Source organism: Aulonocara stuartgranti (assembly GCF_965226115.1).
Source record: "Aulonocara stuartgranti genome assembly, chromosome: 7".
In the NCBI taxonomy this organism is placed as follows: domain Eukaryota; kingdom Metazoa; phylum Chordata; class Actinopteri; order Cichliformes; family Cichlidae; genus Aulonocara; species Aulonocara stuartgranti.
In genome coordinates this window covers 7554630-7578715 of record NC_138945.1, presented here as the reverse complement: position 1 = coordinate 7578715, position 24086 = coordinate 7554630, and the positions used below count along the sequence as shown (strand labels likewise).

The 24086-nt window shown below is 45.5% G+C and overlaps 2 protein-coding genes across 3 annotated transcripts in view; one reads left to right on the top strand and one right to left on the bottom strand.

Moving 5' to 3' along the window:
- Positions 1-7520, bottom strand: part of septin5b (septin 5b) — a 31497-nt gene extending 23977 nt beyond the window's left edge. For both annotated transcript variants that reach the window (XR_014277527.1, XM_082538156.1), the window contains exon 1: positions 7320-7520. The gene's annotated coding sequence lies outside the window, so the exon portion shown is untranslated. The remainder of the gene's footprint in view (positions 1-7319) is intronic.
- Positions 7521-8550: 1030 nt separating this feature from the next.
- Positions 8551-23613, top strand: cldn5b (claudin 5b). Its single transcript, XM_082538155.1, has 2 exons — positions 8551-8900; positions 22291-23613. Exons 1-2 carry the CDS (start codon positions 8566-8568, stop codon positions 23084-23086), a joined length of 1131 nt encoding a protein of 376 aa, XP_082394281.1. The 5' UTR covers positions 8551-8565; the 3' UTR covers positions 23087-23613.
- The last annotated feature ends 473 nt before the right edge of the window (positions 23614-24086 follow it).

The window sequence follows — 24086 nt, the reverse complement described above, 5'->3', positions numbered from 1 at the left end:
TGATGTTTGGCAACTCGAACTCTCAGTCCCTCCACACAGAAGTTTGTGGAATGTGTGCGAAACTTGTGGTCAACTACAAGACACGTCTCTGTGATTCCCAACAAAGGGCTTGCCACCAAGTAGGGGAGACCGGGGATAGTTGTAACATTTTTGACATTTCTGTCTGTAAATTGGAGCTCTTTTAAGGTAGTGGATTCAAAATGTAATGCAAAGTATTTTCATGTCTCTGCTATTAAATAGTACAGCTATTTTCTCTGCAGCACAATTACCCATTGCATGGTATGGTCTCAAACACAAAGAGTGAAATGTTACAATTAACCCCATAGTCTGGGTTAGTTGTAACATATCCTGGGGTAAAATGTAACACAATGAAATAAGGGTACTAACAAAATATTAACATGTAATCTTTGTTTATTCAACACATGAATGCACTTACATCCATTTATGTAGCTGTGTGTGTGTGTGACAGAATGCAGAAATCTAGCTTTTGAACATATTCCAACCCCCCAAAAAAGACAAATTATGGAATTTTCTGCAACTGAATATTTCATTAATTTTGGTTGGTCTTCCTTGAGTTTGGCCTCATTGGCTCAGTGGGCATTATAACCTACAACTCTTGCACCAATTTTGAACATAACAATGAAGCTGAAAAAATGTAGTTGTTCACCAGCATCGCAATTCCATTACTTTTTATCATGGCTTACCTTGGTGTGGTTTGCAAAGTGCTTCAGAAAGATGAGGAAATCTGTTTCTTGCATCCATCCTGATTTATTTCCACTACCAATACTTCCTACTGGTCCATCTCTGACACAGAGGTCTGCATAATGTATGTGTGGGAACACAAACAGTGGAGGAATTGTGTTGCCAATGGCATTAACCGCATATACAAATGCGACCAGTGAACCTCTCTCTGCTGATGTCGTTGCCCCAACTTGTTTAATATAAGTTAAAGTAATAGTGTGGTAAGTTGTAACATCTGCATTATTGTTACAACTAACCCAGACTGTTGCTGTTACAACTGACCCAGACTCCTATAGCCATGAACTAGCTAACATTATAGCCAACGGCTAAAACATTAGCACTAAAGACCTACACAGAATATATCCCCATAGACATACAAATAACATAATTTAAGTTTGATGACTTTAACTGCAAAGCAGATAATGCTATTAGAAATTGAAATAAAGTAGAAAAACTTACTTTTTGGCATACAAATTACTTTTTTTGGTGTTAAATTGTCTGTTTTTGACAAAATGTGCTGATTTTTCACATGTGATAGCAGAACTGAATTGGGCATGCACAGGATGAGTCACATCATTTGAAACTTAGCCCTGATTGGAGAAATTTGAAGTGTTACAACTGACCCACGTTACAACTATCCCCGGTCTCCCCTACTAAAGCACGTTTTGCAAATCAAATGCTTATTACATTCATAAAAATGCAAATTCATTTGTTCTGTCTCTCACTGTTCAACTAAACCTACTACTGTAATATAGACTGATTACAAAATCAGCAGGTGTTCAAATAATTTTTTCCCTGACTGAACATTTATGTATAAGTTATGACCAAAGTTCATTTCATTTTTTCCCTTTTCTTTTTGTGCTGGTGGAACATATATTTACTGTATGTAGCTTTGTGAGCATATACGTGTTTCTTCCTTACAGACAGAATTACAGTCCAAGGTTACACGGCGACTTTAGGAAACAGGCTAATGCAGGAAGGCTGGAGCATAGCTCAGTACAATGGCTGATCACACATGTTTTCTGTTGATTCCTCTGATGCTGCTGAGCGAACCGCTTTGCAGGAGGAAGTACTTATTGTTCTGAACAAGTATTTTCGCCCTCTCTCTGGCAGGTGGACAATGGAATCAGTAGAGAGTAGGGGAGAGATAGCCACAAGAAGCAAACAGTTTTATTTGTTTCTTGTAAATGACGCAGGAATACCAAGAACATTTTTTTATTAAGATTTACGGTCAGCATGTTGGGGGTCATACAGAAATTAGCTTTGTTTCTTGCTCACTCTAAAGGAACTAGGTGGGTCAAAATACCATGATTAACCACTGATAATAACAGCGACAGACTAATTTTTAATTTGTCACACCAATGTTTAATCTTTCAAGATTAGAGAGAAACAGAAGTAGGAGAAAAGAAAATGAATAGAAAGAGAAACAAAGGTGAAAATGGGAGAAACGGTTTGGTTTTTCTGTAATCGCTGATGGTGCTCCACAGAGGCAGGAAATGGTGCTGTTACACATAGGAAATGACCTGATGAGATAGATAAAGGCTCCGGAAATCCAAACAAATCTTGGCAGATACAGCTGAAGGGGACACAGCTCACAGAAACATCTGAAACCACTCCCATAGTGTGATTCACGGGCCACATAGGAAAGAATAGAATCAAATAGAAGAGAAATGTCCTTTATTATCCCTCATTGGACAATTTTTTTTTTTTTGCCTGTCCCGTTTGGCTCTTTTGCCATCAGAATTATTGTCTAAAGGCAAAGAAAGATGCCCAACGGATTTACTGCAGTGACATGCCCGTGAGCTCCGCCAGCAGCCAGCTGTGCCTGAGTGACCGAGCCCCAGGCCGAGAGGCCGAGGGCACCCCACCCCCGAAGTGGCCCGAGCGAGCCCCAGGCTCCAGGCCCCGACAAGTAGCCACCAAGGAGTGAGCCGGTGTGTACCTGGACGCCCACCCCTGGACACAAAGAACCACCGACGCACTGATGTCTGAGGGCGTCTGCCACTGGCAGGGGGAGTCGTGGGGGAGAAAGGCCTCCAAACCTTGGAGGGCCTGAGATGTGCCCAGAGAGGTGGCGTCTGATACCCAACCTGACATATAGACACAGACATACAGGCACACACAGATACAAACATCCATTCCCACCCTCATGCTCTCATATGCACTTACTCAACACTCAACCAACGTGGAGACAGACATGAAGAGACACTGTACACACAATCACACTCCCCAAGCGTACTCTATACCCCAGGTCTTGATACCCTTGCCCCTGGAGGGGGAAACTGCACCCAGACCCAGGTAGTGTTACCCTTTTCTCTGGGGTGGAGAGAAGCAGACTGCCCCGACTCGGCAGCAGCAGGGAGGCCCACATTCCAGACCCCAATCGGACGGCCAACTCCTCCCAGACCCCATCGCTCCAGCAGGCCGCAGAGAACGGGGGGGACTCAAAACCTCCCTCCGCCCGCTCATCCTGAGGATGTTTTACCAGTCAGTGTTGCTGGAGTACTTTTCTATGCTGTGGTGTGCTGGGGGAGCAGCACAGCAAAGAAGGACTCATCCAGGCTGGAAAAACTGATCAGGAAGGCTGGCTCTGTGGTCGGCATGAAGCTGGACACTCTGGTGACAGTGGCAGAGAAAAGGACACTAAAGAAACTGATGGACATTATGAACAATGCTGGGCATCCTCTGCACACGGCCATAAACAACCAGAAGAGTCTGTTCAGTGACAGGTTGCTTCTCCCAAAGACAAGAACCAACAGACTTAAAAACTCCTTTGTCCCACACGCCATCAGACTGTTTAACTCCTCTCTGGAGGGGAGAGGGAGGGGAGACAGGAGGACAAAGGAGGGGGGAACAACTAAGCTGTAGTGCCTCTTCACTTCACCGTGCAATACCTTTTGTGCAATACTTTTTCTTAATAGTCAATGGTGCAATAGACTCCATACTTGAAATGTGCAATTCACTTGTATTTTTATTTTTATTTTATTCCTATTTATTCTATTTATCCCCTTTGTAATGTCCAATGTCCTCATTGGACAAATTAAGGTGTTACAGCAGCAAATTGACAGGCAGATAGAGCATGCAATTTTAGACAAAAATAAAGAATATGAAAATAAAAAGTAAGAAATAAGAGACTGTAGAGTAAGGGAAATTTTTTTAAATGTACAAAATGTTCTGTATATTTGTGGTTAAAAAAAACAGACTTTTAGCAGAAAATGGAAAAACTGGGCAAATAACAATTTTTGCATAACATGAGTAATACAGTTGTTCAAAGTTGCTTTGTTTTCATTGTCAAAAGAGTAAAAATTTGTTAAAGTTTGTAAATGATAGCTCATAGAACTAAGCTGAGTCTCATTCAGGACAGAAAAAAAGAGAGACCCATCCATCCACTGTGACCTCCTTTTGCTGTAGCTTTGAGAAACTGAGTGTGGCCAGTGTAGATGGTTTTTGGCTGAGCTGATTTAATGTTAAGTTTGCTCAACTAATGTTCTCTGAGGATGGTCATGTAGGAGATGATGTTCATAGTATTCTCAGTATTCTCAAAATATTTGTATGTATTTAATATAAATTATGATATTTGGTGTCCATCTATTAATCCAAAATTGCCACTGGAAATATTGTGACTATGCAGTATTTTTCCCACGCCCCTTTATCCTGCCAATCCAACAATTTTTGTCCCTGTCCTTGACATGAAGGAACATGTCATGAGGCAGCAGCCTAAGCAGAGAAGCCCAGACCTCCCTGTCCCAGCCACCTGCTTCAGCTTGTCCAGCTGTGAGATAAATTCTCTCCAGAGTGTCCTGGGTCTGCCTCGGGGCCTCCTCCCAGTGGGACATGCTCGGAACACCTCACCCAGGAGGCATCCTGATCAGATCAGCTAACAGGCCTAGCCTGGCCCTGTACCGTCCTTCTGGAGTTAACTGGCCTAGACCCGGCTCTACACCATCCTCCAGGAGCTAACTGGCTAAGGTCTGGCCCTGCACCATCCTCCAGGAGCCAATTGGCTTAGGCCTGGCCCTGTGCCATCCTTGTGGAGCTAACAGGTTTAGCACCGGCCTCGCATTATCCTTGTGGAGCTAACTGGCTTAGGCCTGGCCCTGCACCGTCCTTCAGGAGCTAATTGGCTTAGGCCCGGTCCAGCATCTTCCCACAGGAGCAAACTGGCTAAGATCTGGCCCTGCACTGTCCTTCTGGAGTTAACTGGCTTAGGTCTGGCCCTGCACTGTCCTTCTGGAGTTAACTGGCTTAGGCCTGGCCCTGTGCCATTTTCCTGGAGCTAACTGGTTTGCTTCACCCAGAGGTCTGTACTGTTCACTTCTGTTAAGTACTAAAATTGTGGATGATGGCAGTATTTACTATTCTTATAGTATATTCTTATATTTACTATTCTTATAGTATATTCTTATATTTACTATTCTTATTTACTATTCTCTTGGCCTTTTTGGACCCTCGGATAAGCAATTGCTTATGGACACATAGCAGGGGAACCTCTGAAAATGATCTTTATTCTGAAAAAGGCACATGCTCTATAATGCTGCAATGCTACAGATGTCCAAACTACCTCAACGGACTCCTTTTGATGTGGAGGAGCAGCGGCTCTACTCTGAGCCCCTCCCGGATGGCCAAACTCATCACCCTATATCTGAGGGAAAAGCCAGCCACCACAATCTCTTTCTTTTGGTCATTACCCACAGCTCGTGACCATCAGTGAGGATGGGGACGTAGATCAGCTGGTAAATCAAGAGCTTCACTTTTACACTCAGCTCTCTCTTCACCATGATGGACCGGTACAGTGTCCACATCAACATGCAGCCACAGCACCAATCCGTCTGTCGATCCCTCGCTCCTCTCTCCCCTCACTCTTGAACAAGACCCCAAGATACTTAAACTCCTCTACTTGGGGCAGTAACCTTTCAATATTGTAAAAATTGAAAGTATTATGGGGGTTTTGGAGCCAAAAGAGCCAAAATGCAGAATCAAACCTAATATTGCAGAGTAATGCACTAATAAAACACTAGAAATGACTCACAGTTCACAGACTAAAAACCAGTGTTGGGTAAGTTACTTTAAAATAGTAACTTAGTTACATTACTAGTTACTTCTCTCAAAAGTAACTCAGTTACTTCAAGTTACTCATTACTTTCAAAGTAACTAGTTACTAGGGAAAGTAACTTTGGTTTTACTCAGAATTCTCTTGTTAATGTGTTTCTTCCATAACTTTGCCAGTCTTCTAGCTTGCTTACTTGCCACAGTGCACTGTGCCACCTACCAATAGAAAGGAAACGATAATGTGCATATTTCCACGAGAGAAATCCCACGCCTGGACCGTCATTGACTGCTTCCATGATTCTAGCCTACGTCACAGCATCATGTGCGCCTTTTACATCCAACACAAAAACTGCAGTCGTGGTGCTTTCGATTGTACTCAGAACTCGGAAATTCTGCCTTCTGAATAGGAAGATGTAGGTAACACCAGACTGCAGATGAGCTGCATACAGGGCTGGACTGGGACAGAAAATTGGCCCGGGCATTTTGACTAGAGACCGGCCCACCATTATAGGAAAAATCATAAAGCCTTTGAATGAAAACAAACACTATTGTGACAGTGATGTACACTGTTCTGATGGTATATATGCATCAATCTATCAATTGTTTGTTGTAAGATTCAGATAATTATTTTTTAAAAGCTAGACATTTGAAATGAGAATAAGAAAGAAAAGTATTTCTTTGCGCCCACCTCTCCCTGTTAATGCCCTACATGCCCCCCTGGCAAAACTTTGCTAGATCCGCACCTGCACAGTTACCAGCTGTCAGCTACCTAAAAAAGGATCCTGGGGTTATTTGTCTCTCAGAAACAGTTCATAACTTCCCTTCAACTCATTCATGTCACCTAAAAGGTAAACCTGTTTCTCCATCACCTGTTCAGCTCTGATGATCCAGTAAGGACATCTCCTGGTTTCATCTTCATGTTTCCCTCTCACCAGATAACCAAACCATATCATGACCAGCAGCTTTTTTGCAGCTGTGGCTCCAGCAAACATCAGCTGATAGTAGAAAGTAATATTAAATAAATTCTAACAACAGCTGATCAAGCTTAAAAGTGCAGCTGTTGTTTAGCGCGACATCCGCTGGTTTCCTCTTTCGGCGCAAAGTGAGCGATAAACAAACAAGAGAGCCGATCAGCTGATCATTGATCAGTTTCATGATTGAAGTAGAAACGGGAGAGGGAGGGAGAGAGAATGAGAGAAGAAGAGGCAGCTGTGCAGCAAAGACACAGAATAACTGCAGCTTTGTGCCTTTTTCATTGTAGCTGAATTACGGGACAAACTGTTTCTTTTCACCTCAATAAGAAACGCGTAATATTTTCTCTGAATACCAGACAGGACGGTTGACAACTCTAATAACTTATGAACAAAATAAAGTTCAACATCATTAACATCATAGCACCACCCAGCTGTATAGAAACTCCGTCATGCTAGCTAGCACGCAGTACGGAAAAAGTCAGAATAACGAAAATAAACTCCACCTAAACTTGGTTCATATCTGACCCAGAGAGACTGCAGGTCATAACTTCTTACCTGAAGTTCAGTTCACACTTGGACCGGCGGCCGCCTCGGGTCTCTTTTCCTTCTGCGTCCCCTTTCCTTCATCCACCTGCTGGCCTCCACCACTAATGTTACTGAATCTGTGGAAGCTCCGCGATAGCCACCACACGAAGTAACGAGTAACGACCCTATCTAAATCCCAGTAACGACTAACGCGTTCCTGATTTTGGCATAATAACTAGTTACTGTGCTCGTTACCACAATAACAACGTAGTTACTGTAACGCGTTACTTAATAACGCGTTAGTCCCAACACTGCTAAAAACACAAATGATTTTAGTGAGTCCAATAATTTAATTATAAATGCTCCAAAGGAAACAAACAGCACAAATGCTGTGAAAGAGTACCTGGCTGGCTGAAAACGTATAGGCGTATTAGTAGACTTTAGTTTGTTCTTGTCACGATCCTGGGTCTTATGACCCAGTGTTTTGAGTTTTAGTTCATTTTGATGTTGATAGTATGTTTAAGCTCATTAGGTCTCCTATGTTCATTTGCTTATTAGTTCCCCCTTGTGTTTCCAACCCATGTTAAGTCTCCCCTGCTCTTCATGTGTTTCATGTCTGTGTCTTACATTGTCAAGTTCTGGTTGTCATGTCTGCGTCTCATTATGTTTCCTATTTTATTTTGAAGAGATCTTGTGTTTTTATATTATGTTTTGAGTCCTTTGTTGTACTGTTTCTTGTTTCCCTAGGTCTGTTATGGTTATCATAGGTTTAGTTCTTTGGCTTTGTCATATGGCTTCCCTGTGTTCCATGTTATGTCTACTGTGACGTTTTTGTACCACGTTTCAGGTTCCTATGTTCTGTCTCCCCAGTTGCTGTTAAGTTTGCATGTTTAGAGTTCAGTCAGTGTGTTTCCTGTTTTACTTTGAAAGTCCATGTCTCATGTGAGTGTTTCTAGTTTTGCTTCCCTTGTCTCGTCCAGCCTGATTACTCCCAGCTGTGCTCTCCTTCTGTGTCTCATTCCCTCATTATCCCTCTGTGTATTTAAGCCCTGTGTTTCTCTTTGTCAGTGTCGTAGTCTCCCTCATGCTGTGTGTTTTGTTAGTCATCCCAGTTTCGATTTTGTAGAGTTTTTGGTGTTCAGCAATAAAAGCTGCCCTTTTGCGTTCAATCCTGTCTCCAGTGAGTTTGCGTTTGGGTCCAATCCCTGCCTGCCACACAGCCGAAACATGACAGAAGACTACGACCATTACATGGCTCCAGCAGACAGTGAGCTGTATGAGCGCCAGGAGGCAGCCCTCGCCCAGCTGGAGGAGGAGCTCCGCTGGAAGCCGTGGCGCGCTCCGGATTTTGAGCACATATTCCGCGGAACTCGGCTGGCTTTTGGAGGTCCCCGAAGTTGCCAAAAGCCTCCGCCTGTTGCCCCGCTCGCACCCAAGCCTCGGCCGCTTCAGGTGGGAGTGCTCCGTTTTTCTTCGGATGCTCACGCTCCAGCCTCTGCATTGCCATCCCGCACGTCAGAGGCTCAGCTGTATGCCCCGTCAGCTTCCTCACCTCAGAGGAAGCGATGCTCATACCGCTGTCACTTTTCACTTGCTGAGCAACTCCCGGGGGTGAGTTATAATGACTGCCTTTCACACATCCCACCTGAAGCCATAACTGAAAAGAACAATAAACTCACCCCAGACACTGTTGGAATCTCCCTTTTGGACGATGACATAGACTGGGAAAAGTTTTTTCATTTTGCTCCCTCTGAACAGGGAGAAATCAAAGACAATAAGCACTCGCCAAAGGCTGTAAATGCTGTTAAAGGAAAAACTGAGTAATGTCACCAGGTCTCAAACACACAGTTCAGGTTCTGTCAGTTCAGGTTTTGTCAAGTCTGGTTCAGTCAGCTCACTTTAAGACTGTTAACCCAAGGACTTCAAAGACTGTACAACATGGTGGGAAAGATGCAAAATACATTTTTGCTAGGTCTGTTTTTGTCGACCCAGTACATATTAACCCTAAGCCTGCCAATTCTAAGACTGTTTTTTTCTGAGCCTGCTCCTTTGCCTGTTCGTGTTTCTGCTGCCAGGGCAGCTCAGGCCCAGCGTACCCCTGCACCCGTACCATTTCCTCGGGTGAGGGAGGCTGAGGTCCAGTTGGTCCCTGCTCTGGTTTCCAGGCCGGCTGAGGCTCTGTCAGTTTCTGCACCCGTACCAGCTCCTCGGGTGAGAAGGGCAGTTGCCCAGCCGTTGCCGGTGCCTGTCCCAGCTTCCAGGGTGAGGGGGGGCTGTGAACCAGTCCACCCCAGGGTGAGGTCAGCCAGGATACAGCCCGTCTCCGCACCCGTACCTACTCCAGGGGTGGGAGCGGCTAGTGTCCGGCAGGTGCCTGCACCCGTTCTTGTTTCTGCTGAAGGCTCAGGCAACCCCGCCCAACAGTCCTCCCCGTGTTCCAGAGGCTCAGGAGTGTTCAGTCCACAACCATCGCCACCATCACTACTGCATGCTTTTCAGTCTATAGCTCAGTCATTAGCTCTGTTAGCAGCCCAGTCCATAGTTCATTTTCCTCTGTTTCCGTTAGCTCAGCCCTTAGCCCACTGTGCAGCTTACAGTTCAATCCTGTCTCCAGTGAGTTTGCGTTTGGGTCCAATCCCTGCCTGCCACACAGCCGAAACATGACAGTTCTGGTTGGAGGTTCTTATGTTCCCTGTTTGGTTCCTTGTCCATTTAGATTCTCCACCGTCCTCTGTGCGTCCCTCTGTGTGTGTTTGTGTTTATGTGTGTGGACTTGTGTCTTGTTTCTCTTTTCTGCCATCTCAATCTCACTGTCCTGTGTCGTGATCTCCCTCACTCATGGCTGTGTGTTAGTTTAGATTTCAGTATTCCCAGTTTAGGTTAGTTTTCTATTTCTATGACACCCTAGCAATAAAAGCTGTGTTTTGAGTTCAAGTCCTGTCTGCGAGTTTGCATTTGGGTCCAATTCACCTGCTCCACACACAGTTCATGACAATAATAATACATAAACAGACTGTTTTGCAACCAGAATAGTCTGTGAAAACTCAATGAAAACAAATTATTTACATCATGGAAACATTCATAATTATTTTCTTATCCATCCATCCATCCATCTTCATCTGCTTTATCCGGGGCCGGGTCGCGGGGGCAGCAGCCTAAGCAAAGAGGCCCAGACCTCCCTCTCCCCAGCCACCTCCTCCAGCTTATCCGGGGGAATACCAAGGCGTTCCCAGGCCAGCCGAGAGATATAATCTCTCCAGCGTGTCCTGGGTCTGCCCCGGGGCCTCCTCCCGGTGGGACATGCCTGGAACACCTCACCCAGGAGGCGCCCAGGGGGCATCCTTGTCAGATGCCCGAACCACCTCAGCTGGCTCCTTTCGATGTGGAGCAGCAGCTGCTCTACTCTGAGCCCCTCCCGGATGGCCGAACTTCTCACCCTATCTCTAAGGGAGAGGCCAGCCACCCTTCGGAGGAAGCTCATTTCTGCCGCTTGTATCCGCGATCTCGTTCTTTCGGTCACTACCCACAGCTCGTGGCCATAGGTGAGGGTAGGGACGTAGATCGACCGGTAAATTGAGAGCTTCGCTTTTACACTCAGCTCCCTCTTCACCACGACGGACCGGTGCAGCGTCCGCATTACTGCAGCTGCAGCCCCAATCCGTCTGTCGATCTCCGGCTCCCTTCTCCCATCACTCGCGAACAAGACCCCAAGATACTTGAACTCCTCCACTTGGGGCAGGAACTCATCCCCGACCCGGAGTGGGCACTCCACCCTTTTCCGGCTGAGAACCATGGCCTCAGATTTGGAGGTGCTGATCCTCATTCCCGCTGCTTCACACTCGGCTGCGAACCGTTCCAGTGCGAGCTGGAGGCCCTCACCCGATGAAGCCAACAGAACCACATCATCTGCAAAAATCAGAGATGAGATTCTGAGGCCACCAAAGCGAAAGCCCTCCGCCACTTGGCTGCGCCTAGAAATCCTGTCCATAAAAATTATGAACAGAACCGGAGACAAAGGGCAGCCCTGGCGGAGCCCATCACCCACCGGGAACGAGTCCGACTTATTGCCGGCAATGCGAACCAAGCTCTTGCAACGGTTGTATAGGGACCGAATGGCCCGTAGCAATGGGCCAGACACCCCATATTCCCGCAACACCTCCCACAGGACACCCCGAGGGACACGGTCGAATGCCTTCTCCAAGTCCACAAAACACATGTAGACTGGTTGGGCAAACTCCCATGCACCCTCAAGTATCCTGGAGAGGATAAAGAGCTGGTCCAGTGTTCCGCGACCAGGACGAACACCGCATTGTTCCTCCTGTATCCGAGGTTCGACTAACGGACGAACTCTCCTTTCCAGCACCCTGGCATAGACTTTCCCAGGGAGGCTGAGGAGTGTGATCCCCCTGTAGTTGGAACACACCCTCCGGTCCCCCTTCTTAAAGATGGGGACCACCACCCCGGTCTGCCAGTCCACAGGTACTGCCCCTGATCTCCACGCAACATTGCAGAGGCGTGTCAACCAGGACAGCCCTACAACGTCCAGAGCCTTCAGGAACTCGGGGCGGACCTCATCAACACCAGGGGCTCTGCCACCAAGGAGTTGTTTAACTGCCTCAGTGACCTCGCCCCCGGAAATTGGCGGGTCATTCCCCTCATCCCCAGACTCTGCTTCCTCCTCGGAAGACGTGTCAGTGGGATTAAGGAGGTCCTCGAAGTATTCCTTCCACCGCCTGACAATTTTCTCAGTCGACGTCAGCAGCGCTCCGCCAGCACTATACACAGTGCAGGTAGAGCACCGCTTTGCCCTCCTGAGACGTCTGACGGTTTGCCAGAATCTCTTCGAGGCAGTCCGAAAGTCTTTTTTGATGGCCTCTGCGAACTCCTCCCACACCCGAGTTTTTGCTTCAGCCACTGCCCGAGCCACATTCCGCTTGGCCTGTCGATACCTGTCGGCTGCCTCCGGAGTCCCACAGGCTAACCAAGCCCGATAGGACTCCTTCTTCAGCCTGGTGGCTCCCTTCACCTCTGGTGTCCACCATTTGGTTCGGGGATTACCACCACGGCAGGCACCAACCACCTTGCGGCCGCAGCTCAATGCAGCAGCTTCGGCAATGGAGACGCTGAACATGGTCCATTCGGACTCAATGTCCCCAGTCTCCCTCGGAATGCTGTTGAAGCTCTGCCGGAGGTGTGCGTTGAAGATCTCGCGGACTGGGGCCTCTGCTAGACGTTCCCAGCACACCCTCACTACGCGTTTAGGTGCACCAGGTCTGTCCAGCGTCCTCCCCCGCCACCTGATCCAACTCCCCACCAGGTGGTGATCAGTTGACAGCTCAGCCCCTCTCTTTACCCGAGTGTCCAGAACATATGGTCGCAGGTCTGCTGATACGATTACAAAATCGATCATCGACCTACGGCCTAGAGCGTCCTGGTGCCACGTGCACTTATGGACACTCTTATGTTCGAACAGGGTGTTCGTTATGGCCAAACTGTGATTAGCACAGAAGTCCAATAACAAAACACGGCTGGGGTTCAGATCAGGGAGGCCATTCCTCCCAATCACGCCCCTCCAGGTCTCGCTGTCGTTACCCACGTGAGCACTGAAGTCTCCCAGCAGGACAACAGAGTCTCCAGGTGGAGCACCCTCCAGCCCCCCCCCCCCCCCTTCCCCCCCAGGGACTCTAAGAAGGCTGGGTACTCTGAACTGCCACTCGGCGCATAAGCGCAGATGACAGTCAGGACCCGTTCCCCGACCCTAAGGCGCAGGGAACAAACCCTCTCGTCCACCGGGAAAAACCCCAACGTACCGGCAGCAAGCCGAGGGGATATTAGAATACCCACCCCAGCCCGCCGCCTCTCACCAGGGGCAACTCCAGACTGAGACAGAGTCCAGCCCCTCTCCAGGAGACTGGTTCCAGAGCCCAAGCCATGCGTAGAGGTGAGCCCGACTATATCTAGCCGGTACCTCTCAACCTCACGCACTAACTCAGGCTCCTTCCCCACCAGAGAGGTGACATTCCATGTCCCTATTGCCAGTCTTGGCAGCCGGGGGTCAGTCCGCCAGGGCCTCCGCTCCTGGCCGCCACCTGGCACACAATGCACCCGACCCCTATGGCGCCTCCTGCGGGTGGTGGGCCTGCGGGAGGATGGGCCCATGTCTCCTCTTCGGGCTGTGCCCGGCCGGGCCCCATGGACTAAGGCCCGGCCACCAGACGCTCGCCCTCGGGCACCCTCCCCGGGCCTGGCTCCAGGGTGGGGCCCCGGTAACCCTATCCCGGGCAGGGTAAACTGTTCCCTCGGTGTCCTTTTCATAAGGGTCTTATGAATCGCTCTTTGTCTGGTCCCTCACCCAGGGCCAGTTTGCCATAGGAGACCCTACCAGGGGGCAAAAGCCCCCAGACAACATCAATCAATCAATCAATGGTCAATGGTCAATGGTAACTTTATTGTCCCTGATAGGAAATTGATTCGCAGTATGTCAAAACAAACAACAAACATACAACCAACACATCACGTACACTCATTAAAAAAAAAAGCCCCTGGGATCCCTGGGACACACAAACCCCTCCACCATGATAAGGTAGCGATTCAAGGAGGGGCAAGGAGGGGAGAATTATTTTCTTAAATATTCTTATTCTATATTGTTATATTTATTATAAAATCTTTGGACTTTGTACTGCTGGTTTCGTAAAAGAAAATACAGCATCTTGGGGTATGAAAATTATGAACAGATTTCAAACAATTTTCTGCTATGAAAACATAAAGAAGCTGAAGAAAACAAAACCATCCGTGACTGCAGCCTTGTTATAGTACTTGTGGTGTGTGGTGGTGTCATGAGAATACAGACGAGCTGAATTCTTACAGGATGAGTGTGTTGTGAGCTAAATGAATGTGTCATATCCACCTTTTGTTAAAACAAGTGGAACCAGAGGATGAAAAGGATCAGAAGGCACGATAAACCCAGTAGTGCAGAACATCTGTCTTATCTGGGCAGGTTGGTGACTTTCTAGTGCTGGGATTTCCTCCAGTGTGAGTCACCAACTTGTTAAATCTGTGACTAAACTAATTAAAGTCATTATTATGGAAGCTGTACTCCCTTGGGCCATATGTGAAGTAGCTTATGACAAACCATCAACTAACCTCACGCTGTAAAACAGCATTAGTAATTTCAGCCAATTGACATTGAAAATGTTTTTTTAGGAGGGACCTGCCCAAGAGGGCAGGAGAAATTGACAATAGCACTAGTTCTATGAAGATAATTTAAGTAGAAAGGACTGGATTGATTATTATGTAGATAAAATAACGCAGTCATTAAGCTACTTGCAAAACAAGCAATTTATTTTATATATAACCCCTTTGTAAATCCTGTTTACTGAAGACTGTTTATCAAAATAAGTAAAGCGATTCTCATTTAAAAAAAACAAACAAAACACCGGGACCCTAGGTGTTATGGTCAGGGACCATTAAAAAAAAATGGCGATCCAGGATCGCTGAGTTGTGCACGTTAAAATAGTATAATAAGAATATTCTAATAAAAGCTAGAGAGGGTTGGAAAGCACGTGTCAGTGTCTCCAGTGTGGCTGTCCTGTGAATCCTGGCGGTGCTAACTGATCGGCGCATCGCACTGTAAGGACCAGTTACTTGGACATTATGTCATGTCAGCTGAAGGGCTGACTGAATTCTAAAAGCTTAAAAAGTCACGATTAAATAAATAAGATGAGTAAATAAATAAACAAAAGCTGAAATACAGAGTCGATTCTGAAACAGAAACATTAGATAAAGTAAAGATATACTGAGGTAAGGTAAAATAAACAATAAAATAAAACAGGATAAGCGGTGGTCCTCCTGGGGCTCTCGTTCTCGTCCATGCCTGCTTCGTGTCCTGGGGGGCAGGGCTGTAGCTCCCTACACACACTATTAGACCCTTAAATGTAGAAACCTTATGAACACAAGTATGCTCACACACATAATTTGACTAATATAATATCACCATCATATTTGTTGGGCACTTTTTTTGGCCTTCAAACAACAATTCTGATAGCTACACTGCCGGACAGGACAGGCAAAAAAAAAGGAGAGGGAAGTTGATGGGCTATAATTGCAGTAATTGCAGTAATTGCAGTAAGCTGAAACTGGAAGTGCTCCACGCCGGGTGACAGAATTAATGTGTCACAGAGACCTGAGGGCAGTTGTGCTTTTTCCCTAATCGCAAAAAGGATTTTAGATTTGAGAGGAAGCTAGATGCTGAAAAATGTAAACAGTTAGTGGGAAATATAAAGCAGCAAAAGTAAGAGCAAATTAGAGAAAATTGGACATGCACACATGATTGCATGGTTAGAAGAAGCTGAAAAACTTAAGCAAACTAAAATCAGGGGCAAAAATCGATCTGAGGCTGGAGGAGATACGACCCCACCTGAGCCCACACAAAAATCTCAACCCACACTGTATCTTCCCGTCACCCAAGCATTTGGGAAGCAAGAGGATGATTACACAAGCCCCCTCCAGGCCGAAGCCCTTATCCTTCCCGGGCTGGAGCGGAAGACAGCCATTGGCATCCCTGTTAACAGTGAAGGAGCAATCACTAACTCCCCTATTGCATCTATTTCTACCACAAAAATCTCCATTGCTATCAGTAAGCTGCCCGCAGTGGACACAGCCACCACCTATCAGCACACGCTCTGTAATACAAAACCCTTTGCCAAGCCAACAGATTAATCTCTCCAATTCCATTTTTGGATGTCAAACAGGGAAATCAGAGGATAGGAAGAAGCAGGGGAAGGCCAAGACAAAGCAGTTAGAAATCGCTACAACTGTGGTGGGGGCCGACATTGGGCACGGGACTGTACTGAAAGGAAAAAGGGCAGGAGGGATGATGACCACCAAGTGAGATGGGAAGCAAGACTAGATGTGGGGAAGTGAGAGTAAAGGTGTTATTTTGTGCTTATAATGTATAAAAATAGTAAAATAAAAAAATGTGATGACTTCAAATTACAGAAACAAAAGTCTAGCATAGCTAATCCAACAGGGGGCAAACAACTCAACATCAGTAAAGATTGTCCACAGCGATCACCCTGATTAGGGAGGAAATTGGCAGGGATCAAAGAAATGAGGGTTTTAGTGTTGCTGCTGACTGTAACGTTAGGTCTGATAACAGTGGGGGAGAAAAGGGGGACAAAGAACTAAATTAAATAGATATCAGCACAAGTCAAACGACAGGCAAATGTTATTGTAATGCATGGGGTTTTGTAGCAGCTAATAGAGGTCATGAGTGGAGATACATGCTAAAACACAACATAAAGAGTCACCTCACCACTGCAAAGAAAGTAGGTAAAGAACATAGGGTCGTAAGATCTTTGAAAAATGCTGAAATGGGGGACAGGGGGTTGGATGCATTAGGCATTTGGGCATCAGGCACCAACCCATTTGTACTGTTTAAAATACTGATACAGATCCTGGATCTACACACCAGTTTACACTGCAACACATACCACAAACCTCACAGGAGTAATGACCATAAACATAACAAACGCATTAGAACTAGAGACAGGTTACACTGACAAAAATAATGTTAGATTGTGTGTTTTGGACTGCCTGACAAGCTAATGTTTCTAGTTGCGGCGTGCGCATCCAGCTAGTTTAGCATGTATGCTCTGGTTGTTAGCTTGCACTTCACTGCCCCTGTGTGAAACTTGTTTGCATTATTTGTACCCACCCGTAAGACCATAACCCCTCCAAAACATATCATGGAAATTATATCTATTTTTATAGGAATGGGCAAGGTCAGGACCTGCGTGACTGAAGCGGGTGCAATGTCCCCCAGGACATAACACAAGCCAAGGACTCTTACCTCAATGATTAGTTTATGCAGATTAGTCTGAGAGCTGGACTCCCCCCTGAATGGAAAGGAACCTGTGCACTAGTTCCCTAAAAATGCCTTTCAAGTTTTTTATCCTCCCAGAAATTAAGCAGCTGACCCAAGCTGTAAAGAGCGGGGAATCTGAAGAACAAAATGGGAGTTGTATTCCCGAGAGTCTGGAGGTGGGTATGTGGATGCCAACAGTGTTCCATGGAGAGTGCCCGATGAGTTTAAAGCTAGAAATCAAACAGAAGCAGGTTTTGAGTCAGTCTTTTCCCAGAGGGTGACAGTTAATAAAAATGTAGATTAGATTAACTACCTTAAATGCAATCAAAAGAGATTTGCATGAAAAAATTGGTCCAGAGGCTGATCGTCACTGCTCTAACCAAGACCATCTAAATGTAAAGATTTAAATGCCGAGTGCAAGGATTCTTTGGCCATAAACAACTATAACCTAAGACAAAATGAATTAAGGTGCACCATGCAATGACCTCAATGACCTTTCATTGAGGTCATTGCATAGTGGGGTTTGGGGGGTCATTTCCCATACATATGGAATATGTAATGGAGTGGAGACCCTGGGATGTTACACCCATAATATTGCATTGTAGCAGTCATTAGTGGTGTGCGATACTGCTGATTTTGGGGAGAGCAGTGTATCATGACTTATGGCATGAATCATCATAGGTTTGCAAATTCTGAACACATTTTACTTGTTACTAAATCACTGTGATTCTACAATAATGAGTTAACACAATAAAAGCACATCTTTCAGCCTTTCACAGAAACTGGAGACCTGAAATGTGAGCGGGTATGAGCTACAAGCTATAAATGAGCTGTGAACCAAATAGACCTGACAGTCAACACAAAAAAGTTCAGATATTTTTAATTATGGATGTTTGACATATATCATTTTGAATTCCACAAAATTCAGTAAACATAGATAATAGAAACAAAGAATTGATCCTCCCACACTAGCACCAGTATTGATCCAATAACAATACTAGCATTGTTATTGATACTATCAATATTTGTATGAATTTGCCCACCTCTAACACTCACTGGAGTTATTTATGAGGAAAGCAGCACCAAAGCACCAAAACTTTACTTTAATATTGCCCAACACTAGAATTTTAATTCTCATGAATTTGCTGTATGATATTCATATGTCTTTAATTACCTCTGCAAAGGAAGTTATTTTATTTGGGCTGATTGGATGGAGTAAATTTAGATCCGGATCTGGATCTAGAGCCAGGAAGTTTTGGAGGGTTTTTTTTTTTTAAACTGTTGTTAGACAGGGCAAACAGTTCATGTTTATACTTTGAGCTGAATTATGCCCAAAACAAAAACACACACACACACACACAGGATGACCAACTAACAGTGAAGAAACCAAACTGCTGGCTCACATGGCAAACACTGGCACCAGGACAATGCCAAAGTTACCACAACAGTGTGCCAAGGTCTTACACCTCTAAAAGTGCCAAAAACTCACAGCAGCTTAATTTGATTGTGGATTATAAAACAGTTAAAGAGAAAAAGAGGAGAGTGCCCACAATGGTTCAGAGAACAATGAGCAACAAAGGGAAGTGATAACAGACAGGATATCCTGACAGTGCTAGTGCTGCTAGCACGTCACAGCAAAATACTGCCAGGACAAAGCATACAAGTACTCACAACAAAGCCCAAAAAGATGCCTCCTTGTAAAGATATTCATTCTGAATTTTTTAAGCTCAAGTTATTATATTCTAGACAAGCCTCCACACACCCTGTGAAGTGAAATGAGTTGGAGCTGTAGTTGGAAATGTGTCAAGTTCAGTGAAGTAATTCAGACCTGGAAATGAGTTCAGCTGGGATCTATGGATTAAACTAAAGTCATGTAAACCAAAGTTAAGACAAGGTGTGTTAAATAAAATTTACAAAATGCACAAGCACAGCTGAATAAGAGTTGAATTCAAAATTGACTTTGAAGCTGAGCTGACTAAAGTGAGGAGCAAGTGGAGTAAGTATAGTTAGTTAGGTCAAGTCAGTTTTATTTGTAGCACAGTTAAAATGACAGGAGTGAACCCAACATGCTTCCCAGACAAAGACAAATCAAATAAAGACAAATAAAATCCAGCAATAGAAAAAAGACTAAATAAAAGAGCAGTAAGAAAATGTTCACAGTGGACTTCACAAAACCACAAGCCACCTCATGCTTCACACAGAGAAAAGTTGTGACCTAGAGGAAAGATCTGAGGCTGGGCTGAGTCCAGTGCAGTGAAAGGAAGTGGAAATATGCAGACCTTACTTAGCTATGCTAAGCTGAATTGAATAGAGCAGAAAGGAGAGGAGTGCAGAAAAATACAGTCAGGTAACCTGAGTTGTGATCATCAGAGTCCAATTAAGATGCCTCGGTGTCTCCTGGCATCTTTGGACTTATTTATAATTCTTATGTTGGACTAATCTTCACAAAATGTGATTTTATTCACTGAAAGTAGATCTCAGTGTTAATTCATCAGCAAATTATGCTCGCTGGAAGTATTTCTGTGTGGCTGTAAACACAGAAAAAAGGAGGAAGCATCTGGCTTTCTGAGGACATGTGCATTTTGCACACATTATGTACACAAACACACACACACAGTTTTTTCAATAACTATTCTTTCTGCCTGCAGGGACAGCAGTCAGAGTTTTGATTAGAGCAGCGGTTGCTATCGTGTTGTTGATCCAACAGGAACCCAGTTTTCATGACCCACTCACCTACTACGTGACATCATGACTCTTCTCCTTTATATGCATGTGTGTGTGTGTGTGTATGTGTGAGAGAGAAAACAGCTCTTGTAGTAATGAGTTTCCCAGGTTGAGAGCTGATTATGTTTTTCCTGAGGAGGGTCATTTGTCGGCATGCTGACGTCCAAGCTGGAGTAGCACCTGCTACCTCTGCCCTTAATCTGAAAACGTGATCATGAATTGGCCATCACGTTTTCAGTAAGAGCAAACATTTTCTGTTTGACTGTTTTCATCTTGCCCATGTATTAATCTCCCTCAGTATAGCTCTGATTTACTGCTGTTCTGGTTGAACCTGTCTGTAACGGTACTACAGCTGGTAGAGACAAAAAGATTTAACTGCTAGAATCTGGAAACTGCTTAACCTCTGCCTCTGCTTAACCTCTGCCATCTCCTGGGCCTCCTCCCGGTGGGACATGCCCAAAACACCTCACCCAGGAGGCACCCAGGAGGCATCCTTGTCAGATGCCCGAACCACCTCAGCTGGCTCCTTTCGATGTGGAGGAGCAACGGCTCTACTCTGAGCCCCTCCCGGATGGCTGGACTTCTCACCCTATCTCTAAGGAAGAGGCCAGCCACCCTTCGGATGAAAGCTCATTTCCGCCACTTATATCTCGTTCTTTCGGTTACTACCCACAGCTCGTAGGCATAGGTGAGGGTAGGGACATAGACCGACCAGTAACTTGAGAGCTTCACTTTTACACTCAGCTCTCTCTTCACCAAAGTCCACTGCGGCCGCAGCACCAATCCGTCTGTTGATCTCCGGCTCCCTTCTCCCATCACTCGCGAACAAGACCTCGAGATACTTGAAGTCCTCCACTTGGGGCAGGAACTCATCCCGACCCTGAGTGGGTACTCCACCCTTTTCCGGCTGAGAACCATGGCCTCAGATTTGAAGGTGCTGACCTCATCCCCACTGCTTCACACTCGGCTGCGAACCGTTCCAGTGAGAGCTGAAGGCCATCACCCAATGAAGCCAACAGAACCACATCATCCATGAAAAGCAGAGATGAGATTCTGAGGCCACCGAAGTGAAAGCCCTCCGCCACTTGGCTGTGCCTAGAAATCCTGTCCATAAAAATTATGAACAGAAATCCCTGCATCATGTTAGTCACTATTTTAGTGGTTTGGAGCTTTGTAGAAGGTCTTTATTACAATGCCTCTTTCCTACCTCCACCCTGTTTGTGTTTATTTACTGTGTGGCATACAAGTGAGTGAATCAGCCCTTCTTACCCCCCCTAATAGCACTGCTCCCCTTCTGTCTACAGTGCAATGTCGGCATAACTAAAACCTAAAACACTGATGTTCTGGGACCCCACTGGTGATAGAGTAATTACTATAGGTGTGGTCCAGCTTCTATCAGCATGCATCATTTTCTCTACAGTAAACACACACACACACGCGCACACACACGCGCGCACACACACAGGGTATGTTAACTTCTGTTTTCCCATTAAGAAGCTGATAAAGACAAATCAATAACGGTCTCTGCTTTGCTTCTGGGCTTCATATATTAGAAATAAAAAGATCTTTGTAGAGTAGGAAGAATGATGTATTTACAAAGATACTTGGTAAAATGTACAGCAAACTCAGGGATCATTTTTAAGACCACATTTGACTGCTAAAGAGATTGAGTCTATCCATGTTTAGAGCAGGGATAGCCAATCAGAGGCAAGGACTTTCTCTGACGCTCACTTTGAACTTCAGCCGGTGGTTATGACTAAATCCATTAACTCACTACCATGGGGAATTTGATATTTGTATTAGTAGTAGCTGTATCTAATAAACTGGTGAGTGTATGAAGGTCAGTCCTATGCGAAGCAAAAGGGTTTTTTGGTGAAGCCAATATAATACAATTAAAAATAATAATTGCAGTGAGATACATAAATATATAAAGGCATCTCTGACTATTGAAGGCATCTGTCTTCATTTAATGTCACTGAAGTCAAAGTATGGGGTGGAAACTGTCAGTTTTAAAATCTTGACTTCACTGAGGGCGTTTGAGGAAAGACAAAATTGGAATCCAGGGTAAGCATTTCAGTCATTTCACTGGCAGGTTTGGTTCACTTTGAGAGAATCAACAGAATTCAAAATGTTAAACTGCTCAACCCAACTTTAATATGACTAATTAAGTTAAAGCAACAAATTCAGACCTTCAATTAACACATACGAGTTGTCATACAAGTAATTCCTGAAGATGTTGTATTAAATATATTTGCATATTTGTATCAATATATGGGTTCTAGAGTTTAAGCCAGACTGAACTCCGGTTCGCTGCACACAGGAGCGTGCCTGCTGATGCACGCTTATAATTGGCTGAGACAAAGATGCATTCGCAGCTGATTGGCTCAAAGTTTGCGGCTTCTGTTTTTTCAGGAGGCTGAGCAGCAGCGTGATAAAAGAGCAGCCTGTGAGCGCACGCTGTAAAAGGCGTCAGGACAGGACGGTAGAGAGCAGTCAGCAACCAGAAGACTCCCTCACTTCTCCTCCCACACAAAGAACATCAGAAGAGCTACAAGAAGCCATGCTCACCGCTTGCTTGGAGGTCCTGGGCTTGGCGCTGTGCGTCACGGGCTCTCTGCTGGCGATGGTCGCCTGCGGGCTGCCCATGTGGAGGGTGAGCGCCTTCATCGATTCCAACATCCTGGTGGCTCAGACCCTCTGGGAGGGACTGTGGATGTCCTGCGTGGTGCAGAGTACCGGCCAGATGCAGTGCAAAGTTCATGACTCCATGCTGGCTCTCGAGCAGGATCATCAGACGGCGCGCGCCCTGACGGTCATCTCCGCAGTCCTGGGGATCGTCGCCCTAGCGGTCACGGTGGCCGGAGCGCAGTGCACCAACTGCATCAGGGATGAGACGATAAAGGCGAGAGTGGTTCACGCCGGGGGAGTGATCTACATCATCAGCGGACTCTTCGTGCTCGTCCCGCTCTGCTGGATGGCCCATCGCATCATACTGGACTTCAACAACCCCAACATCCCTTCCTCCAAGAAGAGAGAGATCGGAGCGGCAATCTATGTGGGCTGGGCGGCCGCCGCGCTGCTGCTGCTCGGCGGGACCCTGCTGTGCTGCTCCTTCTCCCAGACGGTCAGGGGCGCAAATCCCATGAAATACACTCCGACCAAGACGATCGCAGTGAACGGGGAGTTCAACAAGAACCTGTATGTGTAAACTAGAAGACATTGTATACAGGACACTTTGATTTATAGCAGTTTTGCTATTTTGAATCTCTGAAAGATGCGGTGCCTCTATACATACTCATGTGACGTACTGAGGGCGCTCATTTGACGCTTAATGCAGCTGTAACTGTAACTCCGGAGCACGATCGTGTCACATATGTGAGTTACTGCTCTGAATATTGTGTAGTATTTTTCCAATAGCGGAAGTAGTCAGCAGTTCACTCCTGAGAAACGCGTTTAGGATTGAAAAGATGTTGAATGTGTTGCCAGGAACTTTTAATAACCATGTGGCTGCTGAGGCTGAGTGTTGAGCCTCGGCCTCTGAACGGCTTCAGTGTAAATATGTTTTCCTCTTCCTCTCTCAGTCAGTGGACTTATTTCGATGTTTGTGAGAATTCGCAGGGTTGGCAATAATTCAAACCCTGCGCACCCAGGCTCTAATCAAGGGGACAGTTTGCATTTCTCCTTATGCCATCAGGTATTTTTTAGAGTACTTTTTCTAATAAAGAAGAAAAAACACTTGTGTGCCTTTACTATTTATATCTCAGTCAATCAATCACTACGCATTTGCCTGCTGTTATCAAAAAATCGTGAGGAAAATATATGAACTATTTCAGTTGGAGAAAATTCTAAGGTCCGTTTTGTAAGTGGCTGTGATTTAAAAGCAAATTAAAACCTTTCATAATAAAGTGATTAACATAATGTGACAAAACAAGTGCTTCCGATTTCTGTCCAAAACAAGAGTGATGAAGAGAAATGAAGCTGAACTAGGACCAGGATGTGTGTTCGTGTAATACCACTTTGGAACACAAGATGGTGCAACAGTTTTCTCCCCCACCTAACTACACTCAGTATGTTTTATAAGAATATTTGCTAGCTATTCTAATTTTATCCCGTAGAGAAAACACACTGAAAGAGCTAACAGATGATGAGGCATTGAAGAAAAATCCAATACAAGGTGTTGCTTCCTTTTCGGGGGGACAAGAGAACCC